At 43.6% G+C, this 23,778-nt stretch overlaps 1 protein-coding gene across 29 annotated transcripts in view; it reads right to left on the minus strand.

Annotated features, from left to right (window-relative positions):
• camk2g2 (calcium/calmodulin-dependent protein kinase (CaM kinase) II gamma 2) overlaps positions 1–21,670 on the minus strand; it is a 60,670-nt gene extending 39,000 nt beyond the window's left edge. For 22 of the 29 annotated variants that reach the window (XM_070977364.1, XM_070977363.1, XM_070977360.1 and 19 more), the window contains exons 1-2: positions 21,403–21,599; positions 20,261–20,355 (exon numbers count right to left, since the gene is read on the minus strand). In XM_070977364.1, coding sequence (XP_070833465.1) covers positions 20,261–20,355; positions 21,403–21,467 — 160 coding nt within the window. In that variant the 5' untranslated portion in view covers positions 21,468–21,599. Of the gene's footprint in view, positions 1–20,260; positions 20,356–21,402 lie in introns of all 29 variants that reach the window. The other 7 variants (XM_070977352.1, XM_070977361.1, XM_070977357.1 and 4 more) reach the window with 3 other exon arrangements.
• Between the last annotated feature and the right edge of the window lie 2,108 nt (positions 21,671–23,778).

Genomic DNA, 23,778 nt, shown 5'->3' on the forward strand with positions numbered 1-23,778 from the left:
ATTTGGTGGAAGTGTGTGTGTGTGTGTGTGTGTGTGTGTGTGTGTGTGTGTGTGTTGTTGCTGCTGCACACATCTTTTTCATTTGAGCAAAGCCATTAGATAACCTACTGATTGCATTTGAAGCCTTTAGTGACATTTCAGTCAAGTCAATGAAAACAGAGCTGTGAGCACAACTAAAAGCCTGGCTCTCAGCCTCATTTCCACACACACACAAACACACACACGCACGCACACACACCACTTTAGGACGCTCTGATTCTATGAGTCCTTCTTAGAAACAAACACACTGGATGAAACTGGGTGAAAGCTTCAACATCGTTGTTACAACACTGATAGACAGTGACACAGATTCGGTGATGATGAACTGAAACTGACGGATAAGGAGCTGCTACCATCGGAAAAAATGCAACTTAATGTAACTTCTCAGAGCCAAAGGGGGCGTCTTCCTATGGTTTGCCAAAGATAGTCCAAAAAAACCCCCCAAAGATATTCACTTTACAATCATACAAGACAAAGGAAAGCAGAAAATCCTCACATTTTAAAAGACAGAACATTATTTGGTGGATAAATGGTTTCAACAATTAATAGTTGCAGACTGATTTTTCTGTTAATCTTCAGTATCAATTGACTTATTTACTAGTTGCAGCTCTTCTCAGGATCAGTGCTTGGGTGTTTGGGAAATGGACCAATCTAATCTACGCTCATGAAAAGAAAAGAAGTGCTTGAACACTTTATAAAAACAAGACGGGAGTGTGTCTTTGAGCACCTTGAAGACAGTGCTACTAGACATAATTACAGTCAGACAGAGCTCGTTAAACACTGGAGGGTGATATCTTCTTATCTGAGGGTAAGACAGGATAAAAGGAAGACCAGCCGATCGGAGATAAATGAGTGACAGACTGACAGAAACTGAAAAACAGACAGAGACTTCGGGTCAGTGTGGCCCAGAGCAGACAAGACTATAAATAGATCCAATCCTCCTCCGGCTTACAGCCCTGCATCACGCTGACCTGGCCCGCCCTGCATCACCCAGCAGGGAGACGGAGACACAATGAGGCAGAAAGCGAGAGACAGAGCAACAGACGCAGAGAGAGACTGACAGATGGAGGCGTACAGAGAAACCAGAAAGGCGGAGGAGAGTTCTTCTGCCACTGATTCTTTCCCTTCCTGTCACAGCTTCCTCCATCAACAAGTGAGTCCAGTCAGACGTTCCGTCGCTGTGAGAGGTCAGTCTGGTGTCAGTGGGCCAACGCTGATGCTCGTCACGCCTACTCAAAGCCAACAGCGTAATGACGCAAACACGAAGAGGAGGGCAGTGATGGAGAAGATGAAGGGGAAAATAACGATGGTGCTGATAATGTCTGTATGGGCGTTACTATTACACAACAGCAGTCAGACGGTGCTTCTTTCATTCTCTGCTATTTCTCAACTATTTATGGTCCCAATCCTCAAAACCCCTCACCCTTCCCACCCCCGACCAGCCACTTTTTCCACCCGTCCTCTGCAGTATGCTAATCAGACAGAGACAGACACCAGTTCTGCTCTACTGGACCCCAGAGACAGAGACCTGGTGCACTGCCACAACTCAGCCAACAAGAAGAAAAGACCAGAACAAAGGACAGAAACAAGAGTTAGAGTCCACTGCCAAGCCAGCAGCTGTGTGAAATGCTAACATCAGCATGCTAACAAGCTCAGAATGACAATATCAACATGCTGATTAAGATTATAGCAGGTATAATCTTTACCATGTTCATTATCTTTGTCTAGTGCACTACCGTGTTAGCTAGCGCAAAGGGAATAAATTTTGACTTAATGATGGCCAAAGTTATTCCAGTCCTCAGAGGGACATGAACATTTGTCCAAATTTTCATGGCAATCCATCAATAGTTATTGAAATATTTCAGTGTTTCAGTCTATAACAATAAAAAACTGTGACAGCCTACGACCTGTGAATCAGTCCAGGTGCACATATGGACAGAAGGAGGGACACCACACACCACTGGGCCAGAAAAGTCACAACCATGAAACCTCAAAGGTTAACATGGGTTAATACGAACAAAAATTAGTTCTTCGATGTCAACCTACATTACAACAGGTTTCCAAAAAGACTCAACCATCCGGGGATGGTAAAAGTCAGCCTCCATTACGACCTCTCACAGGACGAGACTTTGCACAGCTGTTTGCATTTCTGTTAACGTCCAACAAGTACTGTCAAATTAGAGGACACAATATCATCGCACACATCAATTTTCAAAGTGTCTCACTGGTTATTTTGTGCAAGAGTGGGACATTTAACTTCAGAAAGAGGCAAATGTTCAGCGCTGCAGTAAACAAAATGATTTCCAGCTTCCAGTTCACCTCTCATATAAACCAAACCCAGTAATTCCAGCAGGTGAGAACAATCTCCTGTTGTGTGCTATACATGTGTGGCTGCCCAGTCGCTTCAGACTCCACTCTGAGCGCAAACCGTGTGCTTACATTTTGGAATACGCTGTCGCTCAAATCAAACTTACGATTATGAGAGCAGGACTTGTTGAGCCAAAGTCTGGGAGCCGGAGTCTGCGAGATGTCAGTGGAGCTCAACCATCACATGTAGTGACACACTGTGTATCCTTCTTCTCCACCACATTGTTTTTCACCACAATGTTCTCTGTTCTGCATCACGTCCTGCGTGCTAAAAGAAACTGTCATCTGCCGGTGTGTGTGTGGCTCGCTGGGTGTGTTAATTTGAGTCATTAAATGAATCTTAAACAGACCTGAGCTGACCTGCTGGGGGAGAACATTAACATCAGCTTGCTGCGCAGCATTGTGAAAAGAGTCAGTGTGTCCCTGCCAGGACCCCTTACAGCGTTTAGTTAGTTCACTCTGACCAACAGGATAACAAATATGGCTCCAGCTTCACCTCCTTTAAGCTTCCTGCTGTGGTGGAACAGCAGAAGGGGGTACCACTCCTCTTTCGGATGCGAAAAGCTGGAGGAGTTTAACACCATGGGAAGAAGGCAGCATTACAGCGACACTCTGCAGCAGGATGAAGGTATCCAGGTGGAAGAGGGTTATTTTTGGGGTCCTGACCTTTGTTTGAAAGGCTGATTGTAGCTCTTTTACAAAACATCCACAAAGACCTTGATTTTTGTCTGCACAAGGTGTTTTAATTTGAAAACTGAATTGAAAATCAATAATTTAATATCTGGACATATTTTCTTTATTCTAGCAATTCTGAAGACCAAATGATTTTTGGTGGATGTTCAATGTTGAGACCATAAGGCGGTCGTTGCCTGCAGATAAATAAGACACAGGAATACATTAAGATAATACATAGATGTGATGGACTTGCAGAGTATCTTGCACCTGCAGGTCGATCATTTGTACCAGAAAAACACCAACTGGTATGTTGCTCTTTTTTTAGACACCCTGATTCGATCTGGTTAACTCAGTGACCTTTTGTGGTTCGTGCACTGAATCGAAAAGTGTGTGTGTGTGTGTGCGTGTGTGTGTGTGTGTGTGTGTGTGTGTGTGTGTGTGTGTGTGTGTGTGTGTGTGTGTGTGTGTGTGTGTGTGTGTGTGTGGCTCTTCCTGTACCTGCTAGGAGTAATGAAAGGTTGAACAAGTCATCCAGCAAAGATGAACAAGTAATCATGTTGCTCCTGCCCCTTTACAGACGGCATGATGCTTGGAAACAAGTACGTCTAACCCAATCTTTCCCTTCCAGTTCAACTTTGATGAACTCTGACATCATTTGCCCCACTGGTCAACAGAACGCCATCCTCCATGTTGACCTTTGGGGAAACGGAGAGCCACATAGTCCAAAATGAAGACAGGTAATAAAACTTATTAGTCACCAGCAACTTTCACGTTTGCTTAAACCTCTTAAATCTGATGAACAACACAGGAACAGTCTGCTTACATTTATACAGAAGCCAACAATACTATGAACTTATTGACTGTTAGCAAAGAGTTGCTAACAAGCTCTTGGTCACAAAAAGTCAGTTAAAAAGTTAAAACTTCACACTTTTTCTCCTCTGTTGACCGCAATTACGTAAAATCCTGAGAACAAAATGCCAGGAGGGAGTAAACAGCATGCAGAGACAGAAATGAGCATGTTAGCAGTTAGCTGAGTAGTCATTACGTCACTAAGCCTCATATGATGAATGATTTTGCAACAAATTCAGCTCGGCCAGGTTCTGGCGTGGCTGGGTTTAAACATTACACAACATGAGCTATACACAGCCCGTCAGACTCTTAAATTAATAGTACTGATGTGTCTTTTCGTGTCTCGTCCAAAGAAAGTCTCATTGTTCTCTGCAAGGTTGACCGTGTTTACCGTTAACAGACCTCAGCGTCGCAATGAATGGCAGCAGGCTTAACAGGCTGCTTACAGCAACACACACACGGCTGACCTGTGCTAGCATGGGTTATGTCAACGTTGTTATGGAATAATCAAGACACATGCTGGAGTACACAAGACAGGGCAGGAAAGGGCTGGTTCTCCAGTGATCCCAGTGGGCCACAGAACTGGTCTGTCAGGTATTCCTACACTTCAAGGTCATCATTTTCCGACAGGAAACCAGAAATATCAAAATCATTTCCATGGTTTTATTGTATGTAATCTTTTTCCAACATCCCTTTTGCTAATTAAGCTTATTTAAAGGACCATTGTACAAACATGGCAGTCCTAATGTCATCAGCGGTGGTGGTGAAGACAAACGTGAGGCTGTAGCATCCTCACCTCTATCTCGGTGCATACAGACAGGAGGTCTGTCACTCTCTCTATGGCGTGTGCTCACTGGATTTTTCATTTTGTCTCTCTTTCTGTGGCTCTACGTCTTTGTCTGGACTGTGACCTTCATCAGTCCTAAAACATCACCACCATCCTGTTTCAAATCACACACACACACACAAAGAAGGAACTAGCATGTGACAACATACATTATCTTCTCAGATGGTGACTCACCACCTATACAGATACACACACTTTTGCAGTCCATTGGTTCTGATGTGCACATTCCTCTGACAGCCACCCTGCTACAACATGCTAAACATCCACATGTCAACATTTTATAGGTAACAGTTGTGTTTGATTAGGCTCCTTGTGAGCGCCCAGTTTAAGTCCACGTGGACCAGGATGAAGGTCTGAGTTCAGGCTAGGCTACAGCAGGTCAACTGAGTTCAATTTAATTTCTCATAAATGGTTTGTTCATATTTTAATTGTCTAATTCAGTAATTGCATCCTTCATATCTGCCTGTTTAGGCACACTGGCCACAGTGTTTTAGTGCCGTGCAGTGTTTTAATGCTTTCGTGGCCTCCGCTGTCACTGTGGAAAAAAATAAATCATTCATCTGCTTTGTGTGGTGTTGACATGAAAACTGACCGCACAGTCGGTGTCTCTGCTCATTTTTCTCCCCGTGCCCTTACAGATGCATTATCTGCGTTTGTGCCGCATATTTAATGTTATTGTAATTGAGCTGTTTTTGAAAATTAAATGCTATTAGAGGCTATGTCTGATTATCATTAGGAAATTAAAATTAAAATGTGTAATAATAGATCACCATGGAAGTTTCACGACCCTGTACTTTGAAACGCGACCAATGAGAAAGTCTAACGAAACTCTGAAGCCTGAACTCTAAACCCACGGTGAATTCCCACCAGTCCTCATCAAGGGTTCTGAGGTTTCTGACAAATCATGTTTTCCATCAGTTTCGCTGCGTAGATGGTTCAAAATACAACAATACTGATGAGCTTCAGCCTCTGTGACTGTGGTGAAGAAACCAGTCAAAGACCCAATTCTGAGATTTAACTAATTCAAAATGTTGTCGACACTGGGAATAAAACACTGCATCATCGCCGCTGAATAAATCCACATTTTGACCCAGAATCCCGAAGAAGTGAAGAGTTTTATCAAAATCTTAAAATCTTTAGCTCCAGCTCGATGTTAGCAGCTCACACATCCAATCATAGAAGCTCTGTGATTGGATGTTTGTTACCAAAATGCACCTTGGGAGCTGATTTATGTACACAGGCTCACATATACTATTAAGTTTGTATTGAAAAGACCTGCCTGGACCAACTGTTGGATCAGCAGACCAACACCCCCCACCACAGAGGGAACAACTATTTCATATAAATGTATTCAGGTAATGTGCAGAATCCATTTTTAACCCCCATTTTTCATTAAATTTAAACTGAGAAAATCCTGAGCATTAGTGCTGCACCATCATCTCATCATTTTTGTCCAGTGACCCCAAACTAATGCTCTTAGTTTTACTGCTCTTTTAAAATAATGGATCGGAGCAGAGAGCTGTCCAGCAGGTAAAAGTTTGAAGTGAAAACGCTGGCATCACGTCATCCACACATGTCCTAACACTTCTAAACATACACAGCAGCCACCCGTGGTTTCTTACATCGCTCAAAAGTCCTTGTTTTCCTCCCATTATCTCAACTACACCGCAGCGAGGCTACGCAAATACAACATGAGATTAAAGGTAAATTAGATTTATCGCAACTACCTGGCCAGCTCACCTTGCCACATGTCATTAAGTACATTTGAAAGCTCATTAGCATTAGAGCTGTGAGCATGTTGCTAAGTTTAAATCAACGACTATGCAGAATTCATTAGGATAAGAGAGTGTGAGCACAAATTCAGACACTGAGTTCCTAAGTTTTGTGCTCATATCAGTGTTGACATGGTTTGAACCTTTAATCTGCACAGAGCCACCTGAATTATAACATGCAGAACTGTAATTTTATTTAAAAAACGGGTGATTTTTGGCTGTTCTTCATCGCTGCTTGTGGCTACATTAGCCACTACTAGCGTGACACCACTTGAATTTACAACTGAACTGGCTCTTTGCTGCATTGTGTTGCAAGTTGCATTGTGGGTAATGTAAGCTGCAGCTTTAAGATGTATGGAATAAAAACAATGATAAACCTGGTCTGCTGCATCGATTTTGATTGAAGAGTGCAAAAATCAGTCCTGTGTGCTTCATGTTTAAGATATTTCCATCTCCCCTCAGTGTTTTTTTGACCTGACTTTTATCAACAACTGACCACTATTCGTTTGTGCTGCCAATATTTGAATACCAACAATTACCGGAGAATTTAAGGCATGACAGCAATGTTTCCAATCCTGCATGTTAATTTTGCAGTTGAGGCAAGCTATCGGCTGGAGGACTGCTTCATAGATGTGTGATGATGACACCCAAATTAGTGCTAAGAATAGATCTGGAGGCAAATAGTGGCACCTTTATTCCAGCACATAAATAACAGCGCCCAGCTTTGCTTCCCAGCCTTGATGTGTCAGAGTGCAGCCTCGCTTGCTGATAACTAATCACTGATGAGCGGCTGCTCCAGGGAGACATGCTTCAACCCTGACAATGACCAGCTCTGAGAGTAGATCACACACACACACATACACACACAGTCTTATCTCTTGGTTATTCCCTGAGAGAAGGGACAATGACCTCCGCTGTGTGCTGAGACTGCCAGACCTTTTGGTAAGAGACGAAGAGAGCCGAGTTAAGAGTGACAGCTGACGCGCATCACGTCTGACAGCTGAGCGGTGATAGTTCGGATGAGATAATCCTCCTCAAACGCAAACAATGACGTTTTGTTACATTTGCCAGGATTATTCTACTATTCCTATCAAGCAAACTTCATGATGTAGGATATTTATTTTGGAGCTTGTGGAACAGGTCCAGTTTGTTGTATGTGCAGGGATGATGTATGGGCTTGACTTGACAGAATCCAGGCTCACAGCGCTTTGTGTAAGCAATGAGCAGTGTGTGCTGTAATCACACTTTCCTCTGTGGAGGGTGGACAGGTTGGAATGGATTATTCTGCTTACATGTACAGTATATCATGGCCACTTGCCAGTGATTGATGGAATTATTGTTAAATTTCTAATTCCATTGAGAATTATTGCCCAGCTGTTGAAGCAGTAGCCATGATAAAAAACCCTTTTTGGGTGATTTTTGTCATTTTATTTGGTGAATTTAATGCTCTGCCTCCAAAGTACGAGTGAGGGCTGCTGCTCAGACTTGCATTCAGCTAATATAGCAGTCCAAAGAAAACAGCCTGTCGAGCCAGATTATTATAATATCTAAGGGTTGATTTGGCCAAACCAAAGATGGTGATGAAAAGACTAACCAAGACTTTTTTGGTGAGTTTTATTTTGTTGCTGTGGAGTTTAAATTTGCTTTAACAAGGCAATGAAGCTCGTCTTCATTCAGTTAAAGAAAGAGACTTGAACTGAGAAAGTGTACAGTTGTATTTTTCGTGTTTAATAAGGAAAATACGTCTAACAATATTTACTTTCTTGACATTTTGTGAGTGTATTTTGTTTGTTTATTAGATTAAACTCACCACATATCTCCCAAATTATTGAATTCATTAAATATATAACAACTCAAATGTCAAATTTACCTAATTTCAGAATTGAGGAGAATATTACGAAAGTAACCATGTTTTCATCTTAGATGATGCTATTTCCTGATCACTGGAGGAAGTGCTTGTATCACACTCGCCTGTTTCTGTGACAGCTGGCATTCAGTAATTATAATTCACTGGTGATCAAGTGGAGGTTGAGCTTTATTCTACTTACGCCTTCACAAAACCCACATCGCTCACACCAGCACAAAGTGTGTCAAGGCAGCAGGGCCTGAATAGCATTACTGTGAGAAGACCTCTATTATGAAAGGCTGTTTTGATTGTAACCTTGGAGGCAGACACAAATGCACCAGCTATGTTGGTGGTGTGCCAGTCAACAGAAGTACGCACTTGAACCAAATGATGTCGACTCCATTGAAAAATTTACTGGGATACTACAGATTGTTGTTCGAGCAGCAGAGCGGCTTTGAACGAGGATTATCAAACCATTTTAACTTGGCCAAGAGCCTGCAGGCAGGTGACAAAGCATTGCACAGAAACGAGAACAATAAAAAGGTGTGTGTGTGCGCATGTGTCTGCATGATGGACCGTGGATATGTGTTTGTGCGTGGCTGGTCAAACATCCTCCTCTTGGGAATACAGCAGCCTTGTGCAAAGAAACATTAGTGTAAATGGAGATAATGACATCAAAAGGTGAACAAACATTTACACAGATCACAATGTGTGTGTGTGTGTGTGTGTGTGTGTGTGTGTGTGTGTGTGTGTGTGTGTGTGTGTGTGTGTGTGTGTGTGTGTGTGTGTGTTTTTGAGCTTCTTTTCATTTAGAGTCGAATCGAGATGTTAGTGCGGTTTCTGGTTTTGGATATTTTACACCTGGTTTGCATCAAAAGCATACAGAAATAAAATGATCGGACATGCAAAGTGACATGTTGTACGCAGGGCTGTCTGCAGCCTGGACAAAAAACCCCCTTCAAAACGAGATCAATGAGTGAACTGTGAGCAAGACAGTGATGTGGTGAAAGAGGTTCAATGAGGCAGAAAGAGCAGGAAACAATAAAGTCTACTTTGGCAGTATCAAAATAAAAGAGCGATTACAGGTTCAAGTCCTTCTGCAGAAAAGAAGGAAGCAGCTCAGTGGGCGTCGATTAGAGGCGCGAGCAGCAGCGTACAGCTTTCAGGCTTCACAAAGGTGAGCAAAGTCTCTTCAGTTTCCTGCACTTTACCGATAAGCTCCGTCGCTTGCACACTGTTTTCTGACCGATCTCGATCTTAGAGTGACAGCATGCAGCTTCTTCTATACTATCAAACAAATAATATGTAATACAGATCCTCGAGGTCAAAGTTACAGAAACTATCTTGATCTAAAAAAAGTACTCCTCACAATGGACAGTTTAAAAAGAGATAGAATTGATGCAGAGCCAGAGACAGAGTCTATTTTATTGCAAGCATTTGACTTCCTTGTTAAAACATGGTGCCTACATAACCCACAATGCAACTCGTTTTGGTTGGAGTTTCAGGTGTGTTATGCTAATAGCAGCTAATCTTGTTTTGAGCTGCTAGCTGCAGACATGAGGAGCAGGCTACAGGGGTCTGGTGAGCTGATTTGTTTTTGACTCCACACCTCACACAGTCAAACATAACATACTGCAGCTCACCTGACAATGAGAAAACTAACATTTAAGCCTGAGAGGACCCCCCCCACCTTCACTACTCCCCTCACCACCAACTGTGAAGTCACAAACCACACATATTTCACTCTGCCAGTGATTCTGTGAATTGAATCCCTGATGTGGAAATATTTCACTTCAGTGGCTGCTGTCAGATTAAAGGCCTAAAAATCAAAGTAAACAAAAAGTCACATTTTTCAGACACATTTCCTGGAAAACATCAGCTGGTGTGATTGACAGCCGGCGTTCTGAATGGGTTTCCTCAGGCTGAACGACTTCAGATTTACACGCAGACCATGCTATTATTCACTGTACATGACACCCAGCCAATACGGTGACCAACTTTATGAAATCTTGGCTGTCAGATGTGAAGAATAGGATGTATGTAAACCAGCTGTTACCATGGAGACGAACTGCTTGATTGACAGCATGACATGGAGTGTGTGAGCAAGTGTAGATTTCCTGCTGGCATGTCTGAAGAACCTGGAGCAGAGGCTGCAGATGCACACGTATGCAAACTTATACACACATGCAGCCAGATGTAGTTATAGCTATACTTCCTTACTTCCTAATTTATTTCTGTGTGAAAAGAAACTGAACGACGGGAACGACATCCCAAGTTCACCAACTCATCAGCTGATTCGGAGCAGAACATACGAGCTGTAGGTTAGAAAATGCCCGTGTAAGTAGAAAGTAGAAAGAGGAAGAAAAGCAAGAGTAAAAGTTGCAAGCAGTCGGCTGAGGTGAGAGCATTGCCAGCGTGATGAGATGTCATTGTCACACACAGGCAGGCAGACACACACACACTGTCACACACATTATTACTGGATGCCTCTCCCATGTGCGCATCCTGCTTTATTGCCTTTTCAATCTTCCAAGTGTCGCAATAAATAATCTCAATAAAAACGTCTCTGTTTAGCACACAGCAACTTACTTTCCTGCAAAGTGAAACTACTGCACCCACGTCACGGCTACATACCAGTCTGGTGCGGGTGTGCGCGCGCACGCGTGTGTGTGTGTGTGTGTGATCTCTCTTTCGTTCATCGACTGATCACTCAACTAATTGTTCCAGTCAATTAGAGATAAGTCAGAATAAACGACAGTGATGACAGAGAGCTTCTCAGAAGTGAGGACGTTTCTTTGATGAGATAAAGGTTTATTCGAACACAACAGAAACGACACTATAAGCATCTGCACACTCGTCCTTCAAGACATACAGACAAGACCCTCTCACAAACACACACACACACACACACACACACACACACACACACACACACACACACACACACACACACACACACACACACACACACACACACACACACACACACTGACATGACAGTAACTGACAAGGAAGCACACACACACAGATGGACACACATGCACAGACACCTGAGATTCCCTCATGTAATGTGATCCAGTGCAGTGCTGGCAGGCAGCCTTCCCTTTGAAACAAACTCGGTTGTTTCCATGCAGTGAACTCATCTACCGATTATTCTTTATATAGAAAATGCTGAGGAATGCTGCTTGTAATTTCCTCGAGCCCAAGCTGACATCTCCCAATTCCTTGTTTTAGCCATCAAACAATCCAAAGCCAAAGACATGTAGTTTATTGTTGTGTGTGACTAACAGAGGCAGCAAATCCTCATATGTAAGACGCTTCAACTTAGAGACAGTTCGGCAGTTTTGCTTGAAAAATGAATCGGTTATCAAAATAGTTGCTCAACAACTTTCTGCCAAACAACTAATTAATTAATCGGGTAATCGCTGCAGCTCTTGAGCACATCAGTGTGTGACAGTGACCAACAGTTGCTGGTTCTAACTTCTCATATGTGCTGATTTGATGCTTTGATCGGTTTAATCTTGTAACACTGGGGGTTTGGATTGTTGGTTGAAGAAAACAAGCAATTGGTGATGAAAGAAATGACATGAAATGAAGTCATTTTTAAGCAAAACTCCAAACATTTACTGCTTCAAGCTCCTCAGACATGAACATTATGTGATATTACACTGAACATGCTGGTGATGTGGATGCTTGGTCAGACAAAAATAATGATTGAATATGACTTTGGGAAACTGTAGTGGGCATGTTTTATTATTTACAGTCTCAATCAGCTTCCCCTGTCCTCGTCCAGCACTATATGGCAAATGAAAATTTTATTCGAGTTGGCTCCCACTTGATGCCATATGCTTCGGACAGGCAGGATAATGATGAGCAGATAAGAGGGAAAAAGAGGGCAAGATGAATATTACAGGAGGAGAGTCCTGGAAAAACACACCGAACCTCAGGACACACGCACACTGAGTTGTTTCAAAGCCCTGATAAGAAAAGAGGACGGTTTGCATGCTGTGGGAAGACTTACGCCATGCATGCGTTACAATGCACTATTTCTGCTTCGGAGCGTATAACCCTGACCATCTCACTCTCTCTTTCCATATCTCCATCTTTCTCTTTCCATATGTGACTCTCTCGCTCTCTCCCCCTCATCAAATATTCACAGTTGGTCCCATTAAACATTCACCGCGCAACGCTGCCACGTTTATCTGTCCTCTGCCAATCAGCCTCCAGCGAGCGCACTAGAAGCCCACCAAAAGCACACACATAGACACACACACACGTCGTCTGCCTGCATGGCCTGTGATGTGGCAGCCTTGCAGAGAGCGGCGGGGGGAGGGGATGGGGGGGATGACTAGAAAGAGGGAGGAAGACAGGGCGAAAGAGAGAAAGTGTGAGGGTCCACTCGTCAGCTCTTGTCCGTGTTCAGTGAGAGCAGAGCAGCATTGCACCTCAATAATTCAACAGGGGGGACGAGTGCCGCCAGCCTCTCCCCCCTCCCTCTCTCTGGTTCGCTGACATCACAAGGCCTTACCTAATAACAGGGTAAAAATACACTCGCTTCACAGTCCGACACAATACATGACACATAATTGTAGCTAAAAATAAGATGAAACAGTGTTGAGGTAGATCACACTGTCAACGGCGTTTAATTTGAGGGTTAGGGCGTCTGCACAGGAAGCGTTTCAGCCATGTTTTTCACTCGTTCATTCAATCAAGACTGAAGTGATGCGTGTAACAGCTCACGTTTTCCCACTCTATACGCAGGTAAACGCCACCCAAAGCATATTTTTACACTTCAAGTGTATTCTATTCCGTTTACGCACTGAACTACAGTAGCTGTGTGTTGGGCTCCGAGCGCTGCCAAAATGCGGGTGACCTACATTCAACACTGCGCCTGAACGCAATTAACTGCTGAGAAAAGCAGCAAATATTCACATTTAAGAGGCTTTAAGGGGAGGCTTTTTGGCATTTTTGCTTGAAAAATGACTGAATCCATCAAATAATTTACAAAACAGGCAACAAAAATGACCCAGGTATTAGACTGAACACTTGTGTTAAGCCAAGCACACGGGCAAATTTATTAAAGAGATGGTGGCTACTAATGACCAGTAACCACTATAAATCATTGTTGAGATGAAAGGATTAGTTGATCGACAGAAAATGAATTGCCACAAGTTATTAGGTAATCAATTAATCATTTAAGTCATTTTAAAGCAAAACTGCAACAATTCCAGCAGTTAAAATGTGAGTATTTGCTGGTTTTCCTGGTTTTATTCAATATTTGGGGTTTTGGTTTGTTAGTCAGACTCTGTGACCTTGGGCTCTGGGAGATTCTGATGGATTTTTTTTTTCTTTTTATTTGGAAAAGCAAATATTTACATTTTCATTTGCAACATTTCAATCCTTCCCTGGACCCCTGAAGTATCTTTTCCTTTGGTTTGTCCACCCCATTCACCTCGATAATTGGATGGGGGTAATTCCAGAAAGTCCAAATGTCTTTTCCATGCTGCTCTTCCAAGATATTTTTGAGTCTTTTTTTTTTTTTTTTTAAATTATTATGGGGTAAACAATTAATCAATTCACGAACTGATTGCCCGATTAACCAATAATGAAAACGATCCTTAGCTGCAGCCCTAAAAAAAGGCTTCTCCTTTATCCTGTAGTAATGCACTGTCATCCAAAACTGGTCTACACCAATTATGTGCAAATGCATTTTCATAGTAGAAAGTTAAAGTGAACGACCCAATTCTACTGTCCACCTCTCACCTGAGGGATGGGCAATAAGACCATTGTCATCGTGAGACATTTCCAGAGTGGCAGAGAATACATGAATCAAACCAGCCCTCCTGTATTGTATCTCATCTTCTTCCCCGTACCTGTAGCTGAGTCACTATGGACATGTCTAATCACTGGCTCACTGCTTCAATGGTTCACAACTAACAAGAATGACTCAAATGTACAGACTGAATCCTTTAATGAAAACGTACCTTCACCCGCACAGCGTCACTGTCACGAATGAAATGTTTATATTTACCGGGACACGAGCCAAGTAACATCAAGGCTGGAACATGTAAGCATTTTCCAACATCAGTCTGGTGACTGTGAACATTTCTCAGGTCATGTGAATGGAAACACTGGCCAGTAGTCACCCTGATGATTGTATATCTGTGACACATAAATTGTACATTGTGTGCTCTGTCAAACGCTGCAGTTCAGAATTTCATGAATGATTGCAGAGAGAGCAGACTGGATATTAATGGGTTTGTGTTGTAATTGGTCACTGGCCTGGCAGTCACACACTCAGTGAAAAAGCTCTAAAAACCCTTTGTACACTATCTGATACAGTTAGCGGCTAGCTGGAGCATTTAGTAGCCAAGGAGCCGGACATGTCCCTCAGGAGCTTGTAGAGACCAAACACGGAGCTCAAAGACAACAAATATTGGACTTCCTATAGCCACATGGCCAGAAAGACGACTCTCAATAAACATTTCTAACACGTTTGCTTACAAGCTCACTGTATCACCCTAAAGGTTGATGGATGATATGTCAGTGTTGTGTTGTGTTGTGTTGTGACGGTTTGTTTCTGCTGTAGGTTTAAAGCATTTTAGGCTCCTGGCCACACCCCATTCAGTGATGTCACAGCAGGTGTTTCTATTACCTGTTGAAACCGAAACACCAGCTTTGACATCACTGAATTTGTTTAAAATTTCAGCCCCATGCAACCAAGTGCTGCTGTCACAGGTATTTTATTTTTATTGACATGTATCAGTAAATTTACTCAATTGGTTGGTGGTGACAGTGAACTCTATGAATGGAAAGTTGCAGACGAAAGCTGAGAGGGCAAAAGCAAATGCTGACTAGCTTAAATTCACGTAGATATGCAAAGTTTGGCTTTTACACACAGAGATGAGTTACTGTAATGAACCTACTGTCAGAAAAGAGATATGAAAATATCCCCCAAACTTCCTTTTATTGTTTCCTCAAAATCTAACCACCGACATCTGGTACTTTATCTTTGTACAAAATGGATTCAAGCCTCGACACGAGTCGCACAGAAGTCATGTCTCCTCACAAAAGCCACGGAGAGTCGAACACTGTCTTTCTCATCAGAGCGCACACAAAACGCAAGCGAGAGCCCCCCACCACCAAAGTAAGTAACTTATGAGCACACTTCCCTTCTTAACTTCTGCTTCCCACGGTGTTTATCACGCAGTCACTGCTGCCTTAGGCTAACAATGATTGTCATTATCTACTTCTGTAAACTGATGCTCGACTCACTTGTGAAATACAGTATTACAGTAGCTGTCAGTGTCAGTCTTCAGGGACTGCAGGAACATTTATGCATCTGAGCAGCTGGTTTTCCATGTATAAAAACAACAATTTGCTGTTTTGCGGGGGTTTATGTGCCAGATTATTTCTAGGCCTTGAGCAGTTGCCAAGCAACCTGCAGAGACTGAACGAGACAGGAAGTGACCGTGATTGGCCGAGAAATAACCTCCTGTAAAATGCAAGCTTGATTTTTTTTTGTTTGGATTAAACAAGATATAACATGATAGTACGTGAGTTTAACATGGGCTGGATTTTGGTACCTCAGGCTAGCTGTTACTCCCTGTTTCCAGTCTTTATGCTAAGCTAAGTTAACCAGCCGCCTTACATCTAACTGACAGATGTGAGTGAATCGAAAAAATATCAAATTGTTTCTTAAAATGAGGATCAAACAGTTTTTAACTAAAATTTCGAGTACAGAAAACACTAAGCTCTGCCTACCATTATACAATATCTCAACTTTTTCTGAAAAATATTTTTTTCAAGAAGTTCTAAAGAGAATTAACTTAGAAATAAAACAGCATCATGGCTCATTGATGGCAAAATGTATCTATAGTAGAAAATATACCTCTTAGCCAATAAAACTTGAATAACAACAGCAAGTAAATGTATCATGTTATTAACGGTGTGCGTCTGTGTCGATTCACACGTGTGTGAATGTCAGTAGAAGTGACAGACCACGTGTGCGTGTGCGAGTATCCACTTGAGCGACTGTGCGCATGCATGTGACGCCACACGGCCCAGCCATAATCGCTGACCTCACCGCCAGCCAATGTGCCCTCCCTGAGCCACACAAAATAGGGCTTAATCCCGCCTATGCACGCACGCACACACCTCGTAAGTACAAGTGATACTCCAAAGTTCCCCTGACATCAAACCACCAAAGCCGATATGCAGTACGTCCAGTGTTTGCAAACACTCACAAGGAGCACACAAGCAGAGATCAGACCAAACATGTACATTATGCGTGCAGCTGGAAAAAAAAGAGCAAAGCACTGAAGCTCCAGCTGCTGCAGTGCTGCTGGTGGCAGGACTGTGTGTGTGCGCGCTGGGCAGGCCTGATGTATTAATGTTGGATTGGATAAATCGCAGACACTTCTGCAAGTCATACAGGGCTCTTGCGGGCTCATACACAGGTCAGAAGTCATTTGTTTCGATTGGTGAGAGCTGTCAAAATCATGAGAGAAACTACTGAAAACTGCAGGTTGCATGCAAATTTGGTGAAATCGGCCACAGGGCAGCAGGTTGCAAGTAGAAAACAAACAGCACTGCACCGCTGGTCAGACACTGGGCTGAAGTAAACTGAAGAGACCATGATGCTCTGATCTTATGTTTAGCTCTGTGACCTGAACACAGTGGTGACATCATGTGCAAAATTACGGAAAGTATGGTGGGCCAAAATTAAACCAAGAGTCGGCTGTCATGACCTAAACTATGAAAATGGAATAAACCAGAATTTTTCCTTAACACAGTGGTCCCAGTGTCTCCTCACCTGAAAGGATTCAGTTCCGCAGGTATGATGTGTGTGCGCGCGCGTGTGTGTGTGTGTGTGTGTGTGTGTGTGTGTGTGTGTGTGTGTGTGTGTGTGAAAAACACACCGGCATGTTTCAGGGCACTGCACACTGAGGAGGAGTAAGTGTGTGTGTACTCGACGATGTGAAACTGCATGCAGACAGGCCTTGTGTGCATGAACTGTGAGAACCGTTAAGTACTGGTAAGTGAGAGAAAATGTGTGCAACTGTGTTTGTGTTTTAAGTGTGAAAAGAGCAGTCGTTGTGTGTCTGTGTGTGTGTTGGTGTGATAACTGTGACCACGACACACACAAACACGAATGCATTCACAGGCACGCACGCACACACAGACACACAATGCAGCCTCTTTGCCAGACAGCCTATGGGATGAAGAGTGTCACCCCTGCTGTTGCTGGGTTACCAGACCACTGCCAACACAGCCTTCTGCACAATACACACACATGCATGCACACACATGCACACACACACACACACACACACACACACACACACACACACACACACACACACACACACACACACACGATCAAATAGCCTGGTGAGAAGGGTTTTTAAGATCTTTCCTCAAATCAATCTTTGTTTACAGAGAAGGGAGGGAAAACAACATAAGAAGGACAGAGAATGAGAGGGTTGGGGGCATTCGAGGGCCAGAGAGAGACAGAAAGAGGCGGGGGGAAGGGGGGGCAATTCAGCCTGCATCCCCCTGGGAAAAGAGCAGCCCAGTCAGTCCAGAACCGGCCATGATCTGCTATTCATATCATCACAACCTTTGGTGGCCTGGTCTGAGGCTGACTTGGACAAATCTGCACAGCCTGCGACGTGTTCGCGCCCCAAGACAGGAAGAGGTGCGGTGACAGATCAACGCAATGCAAACACCAAACGAGACGCGACATCTAAAATGATCAACAGACACAAATGTTTGGATTCAGCTGCACGGCAGAAGGGACGCTGTGGCACACACGCAGTGCAACAGGCCGGCTAATGAGAATGACAACAAATGTGTCGCAAATACTGAAGCACAGGTGGTACATGTGTTACACTGCTGCACCACACACACACACACACACACACACACACACACACACACACACACACACACACACACACACACACACACACACACACACACACACACACACACACACACACACACACACACACACACACACACACACACACACACACACACACACACACACACACACACACACACACACAGGCTGTCAGCAGCTGCAAACATCATAATTCTGAACTGACCACACAGACTTAAAGTATAAATCCAGCTTGTTACAGCTTGGGTCTTATTTCGTAGTTCGGCTCTCTTTCCAAACACTCACAGTAACAATACAATGAGTAACAGCTGAGATCTGCGTGCACGACAGCATCACTCCAACAAAGCCCAACAGCTCAAGACCCCAGAGCAGCTCAAGTTGATGTCGATTAGCTAAACAACTTCATTTAGAGACAAAAACAGAAGCATGAGCAGCTGAAATGCTCATGATAAGATTCTCACTCTTTATCCAGAACTACCATTCAAACGTGGGGAAATATTAAATATCTGATTCGTGATAAACTGTCACATTCAGAATGGTCGCTGTAAATGTGCAGCAGGCCGGCTGTTCGCCCCCGGCTGTTTGCTGACTTTGTAAAACACTGTTTAGCTTGTCACTCGTCTGGCATCTGACGGAGTTCAAACACGTGCTGAAAAAGCAGGCAGGACAGGAGAAAAGCGCAGCGGGGGTGCAGGTATAAACTGCAGGGGGCTAGTGCGGCTAGCAGGCTAAGAACAGCAGGCCACAAGTTACACATCACATGTTTGAATTCAGTCAAACTTCATTTTTATTTTTTCATTCCTCCAATCCCTCACTGCACTGGAACACTTAACCCCATTCATGTCACTCATGTCTTATCACTTTGTTTGAGTCACAGAACGAAGCATCTGTTCAAAGCTATTTTTGATTGGATTTTTGATTAGCAGCATATCCCAATGATTTCAGGGTATTTACAGACTCTTCCGTCCATTCAATTAAAAACATATCCACTGTATTTGACAGCCTGTGACTAGATGGTAACTGGAGATTTACATGTCTGTCTCGCTTCATTTGTTTGACCTGAACCCAAATTAAAGCTTTATTATCAGTTTTATTTCTCTGCTTTAAGATTACTTACACTTATTTCATATTTTCATACACATTATCAGGCTGTGTGAGGAGAGGTCATTTCCAACTACCTGAGTTGCAGTGGACTGAACATTCATCTCTCAGATGACGGATTTAAGGGTGCTTGAAATACCTTGAAACCAGCTGCAAGTGTTGATGAATAACCTGTGGTTTTCAAAAATGGTCATTTGTTCTTCAGAAAAATGGAGGTTCAGCTCTGCCACTGAAATGATCAGAGAAGCGCAAACACAGAGCTGAAGAAAACTGTGTGCACTCACATCTACGGTAAGAACAGCAGGCCACAGCTGAACCAGGAAGTCATTCTGCAAGTTCGTCTGACCTGCGGGGTCGTTTCTCACCGCAGTGATGCTGCCGTGTTCCCAGATCTCAGCAGCTGACTGTATGAGTACAGTTTTTTATCATAACTAACCCAAGCTGCTGGAAACCAGAACATTCCTTCTTCTCATACGACGAGCTGCTGTCAGAGTTGAGGATATTTTAGGCTGAAGGTCAGGCTGGTGCGCATACAGCCATCAGAGAGAGACGGTCTGTAACCATAACAAACCAAAAATGGTTGCAGACAACTGCCAAAGCCCACTGAACCTCACTGTACAACTTAAACCGCAGCAGCCCAGCTCTGCCAAGTGGCCTCCAGCTTTTCAGGAATCTCCGCTGACAAGGACAGAACAGAGCGCCTGGATCGCTGCTCTTAAGGAAATAAACTAACAAACCTGCTGCTGGACTGACTCCACTGAGCAGCTACAGTCGCCGACCGCTGTCAGCCTTCAGTTTGCATAAATTCATGTCGACTGCGACGCCGAGCTACACAAACGGGCATCGGCTGCACTTACCTCTGGCTGAGAGCTTTTTTGTGTTAATAATTTTAGCAGCATACTCCTGGCCTGTGGACTTCTTGACGCATCGCCGTACAACTGAGAAGGCACCCCTGGAAGCAGGAGAAATTGATAAGCCGGGATGACAAACATAACAAAACTCTCAGAGGGGAAAGTGCACGGCTCAACGTGTCACACTCTGAGGGCATGCATTAATCACACACACCTCCAGAAAGGGGAACACATGCATAGTTAATACAGTCTGATATTCTGTGTATGAGATGTAAGAGGAGGTCCTGGCTACTAGTGCTTGACAGGGGAGGGAGAGGGCTTCTCATTAGCTCACAGGAAGAAACATGAGCAGGGCGACAGGAGAGTGAAGCCACTGAGAGGCAGATCTAACGTTGAACGGTGTCTTCTCTCTGCATACATGCCTCCTTTCAACTCACTCATAGGTATAGAAGCTCCATTAGCCCCACGCAGAGACAAGATGTAACAAAGTGGCTTTGTGGCCAGGCTGCACGCTGTCACCTATGCGTCCTCTCGTGTTTCAATCCTGTATGCAGGGGGGCGCGTGCGGGGCCAAAAAAAAAAAAAAAAAATGTGGAACCGACACAGTCTTGTTTGCAGCAAAGCCTTTTTTTTTTTAATCTTGACATGACATGTACAGTAGCCCTGCAGCCTGCTCAGAAATGCACAAAAAACAGAGCTGCATGACTGAACAGGAGCGCGAGGATGCCACCAAGCAACGGGTCCGCGCGAGCGACTCCTCGACGCGTGCAACCTGCAGATAAACGGACAAACAAGTTGGTCCCACGAGCGGATGTTTCGCACCTTTTTGGGGCTACAAAGAGCGCATTGATGGTGATACACCTTTAAATACGCATTCAGGATTAAACACAAGCCTCTGTGGCGCTGACATGAACCTGCCTGCAGCTTACTGTCGCTGAGGTGCTTCTCCAACCCTTCCCTGTTTTTTTTTGTTTTTTGTTTTTTTTTTTTGACAGCCCCTCTCCTGCCTTGTCAACGGTGAAGTAAACGCGCACAATGGCAGCGGCAGCACGGAGGAGAAAAACGTGCAAACACACACACACACGCACGCGCACACACACAGGCTGAAAGCAACAAGAGCAGCAGCCGCGGAGGTGACGGTCGCTTACTTTCCGAGTTCCTCGTACAGCTGATATTCGTCTGTGAATCTGGTCGAGGTTACCACTGTAGCCATGTTGACTGGAGTGAAGGGGAGAGGGGGGGAAGTCGCCTCGCGCTCCGGTGGTCGCCTCGCGCAGGTTTCGGGAGGAGAAACTCGTGAAGGCAGAGAGAGGGGGAAGAGAGGCTCGAGCTCAGAGAGATGAGTAGGGACTGGGAGGGGGGAGGAGAGAGGGGGAGCCGAGCTGTAGTAACAAAGATCCTCTACTGAGATAATGAGTCACTCTGTGGGGAAAGAAAAAAGGAATTAAAATGAAAACCTGTTTGCAAAAGTGGACGTGAACCAGCTATTGCCATGCCTGACCTGCTGTAGTATTTTGTGCTATTGACATTTTATATTTCATCTTCTATTTGCATGTGGCTGGCAGTGTGCTTACACACAGTTTCAAGAACAGCTGACAGAAATGCAGAATTAGGGGTAAAACTGAAAATAAGGACAAAAAAGCTGAACAAAGAGGTAAATCAGAATCGGGTGTATTGGCAGTTTTACAAGGAATTTGCTTTGTGTTTTCCAGGAAAATGCAGCTAAAAGTGTTTGGACACATAAAATGTACGACCTGATGGGGGCGCTAGAGGAAAAGTCAAGGGATAACAGGAGTTGTTGGAATTCATCCTATGAGGGGCATGAATGTCTGCAGCAAATTTCATGAAATCCATCCAATAAGGGACAAGGGAAAACAAGCGTGGGTGAGAAGGGTGGGCAGGGGCTTTAGTTTGGTCTAAATCTATATAAATAAAAGTAAATAAAATAATAATAATAATAATATTAAAAAAATAATAACTGACAATGTTAACATCAACCATTTGTGCTTGTGAGGATTATTCATTATTATTGTTTGTTTGTTTGTCAAACATGTTTTCATGCATGGACCTCATCCTTGGCTATGAAAGTATCGCTTCACATTGCTCTTCTCTTTAGCTTTCATCAAACTTCAATCTGTCTGCTTTCTTATTGTAAATTGCATGTTAGTCTTTTGGGTAGTTCTCCTCACCCTGGGTGGGGAGTGACCGTGCAGGCCACATCCCTGCACCCTGCATCACAAACATTATCCTCTAACACTCGTCTGTGTTTTGTTCGGATGTTTTCTCATACCAGAAATCACGGCAGAGTGAGACCTCCTCCTGCTGCCTCCTCTCTGGCAGTAGTGGTCGAGGTGGGATGTAAGCCACGCGAGATCTTTTCTGGTGTGCCAGGAGCTGCAGATCCAGATTCAGTTTCACCATCTCTCGCTTCCATCTGCGATTGATACGCACAAAGGTGAAGCTGACACCAGAACGGCCCATAAGTGCAGCATCCTTCGAGGACCCAGGCGTATGCTGAGATGTGATGCCGCAATATTTTAATATTGGCACAGAGCAATGAGCTGCATGCCCACTATGTCATGGTTTTCATACCTTAAACTGCCCCCCCACCCCATCCAAGACTCAGCCATCACTCAAAATGTGGCACCAGGAGACAGTGATTCACTATTTGGGATTTTTGTTTCACACCTCCTACTGTTTTCTTCCTATTATAAACCATTTAAAAAAATCACATTCAGCAACAAAAATCCTTTTTAAATCTTATGTAACAGGCGCCGGCAATCAATACAAATCATTCTGACAAATTCCTTCCATCATAAAATATATGTCTAAACATTTTTCAGTAGGTTTGCAGTTTCTAACACAGGACCTTTCCAATAATAGGTATAGTATTTGTCCATGTGCTAGTTGAAGATTTTCCACGTGTCTTTCAGTTTCCACATCTGAGACGCACATTAACCCCTCTGAGACTGATTTTGGAGCTTCAATAAATAACACCATTATACCCTGTAACCTTACTGGAACTTACTCTTCACCTATAATGTCCAGTCACTGTGATATCACACTGTATTAGCATTACCCTTAAGGCTATTTCCATGTGACAGCACATTTGCATTCAGGCTATCACCTTCACAGCTAAATGCACATGGCTTCCTCTGTGTCGTTTAACACCACATACCCATCTGTCTTCATAGTGCTGACAAAGCTTCTTTGTGAAACCCACGGTCGTCATTATCAAGTGTTTTTTTTTTTTTTTTTTTTTTTTTTTACCTTTTCACAATCATAACTGTCATCCTAAATTAATCATGATCACTGCAACACCTCCACTGTAATTCACCGTAATGCAGTTTTACAAAGGGATTAAAAAAATACTTAAAATAAATACAAAGAGAGACAAAAATCAGAGTTCCAAGAGCCTTGAAAGCAGATATCTGATTACCTCCCGTTTATCATCCAGACCAGGCAGCAGGGATCTGCTTCGATCCGACTCATATGCAGTTTGAGGGATTTTAACTATAAGCCGG

This window comes from Chaetodon trifascialis, chromosome 13 (genome assembly GCF_039877785.1).
Source record: "Chaetodon trifascialis isolate fChaTrf1 chromosome 13, fChaTrf1.hap1, whole genome shotgun sequence".
Taxonomy (NCBI): Eukaryota; Metazoa; Chordata; class Actinopteri; order Chaetodontiformes; family Chaetodontidae; genus Chaetodon; species Chaetodon trifascialis.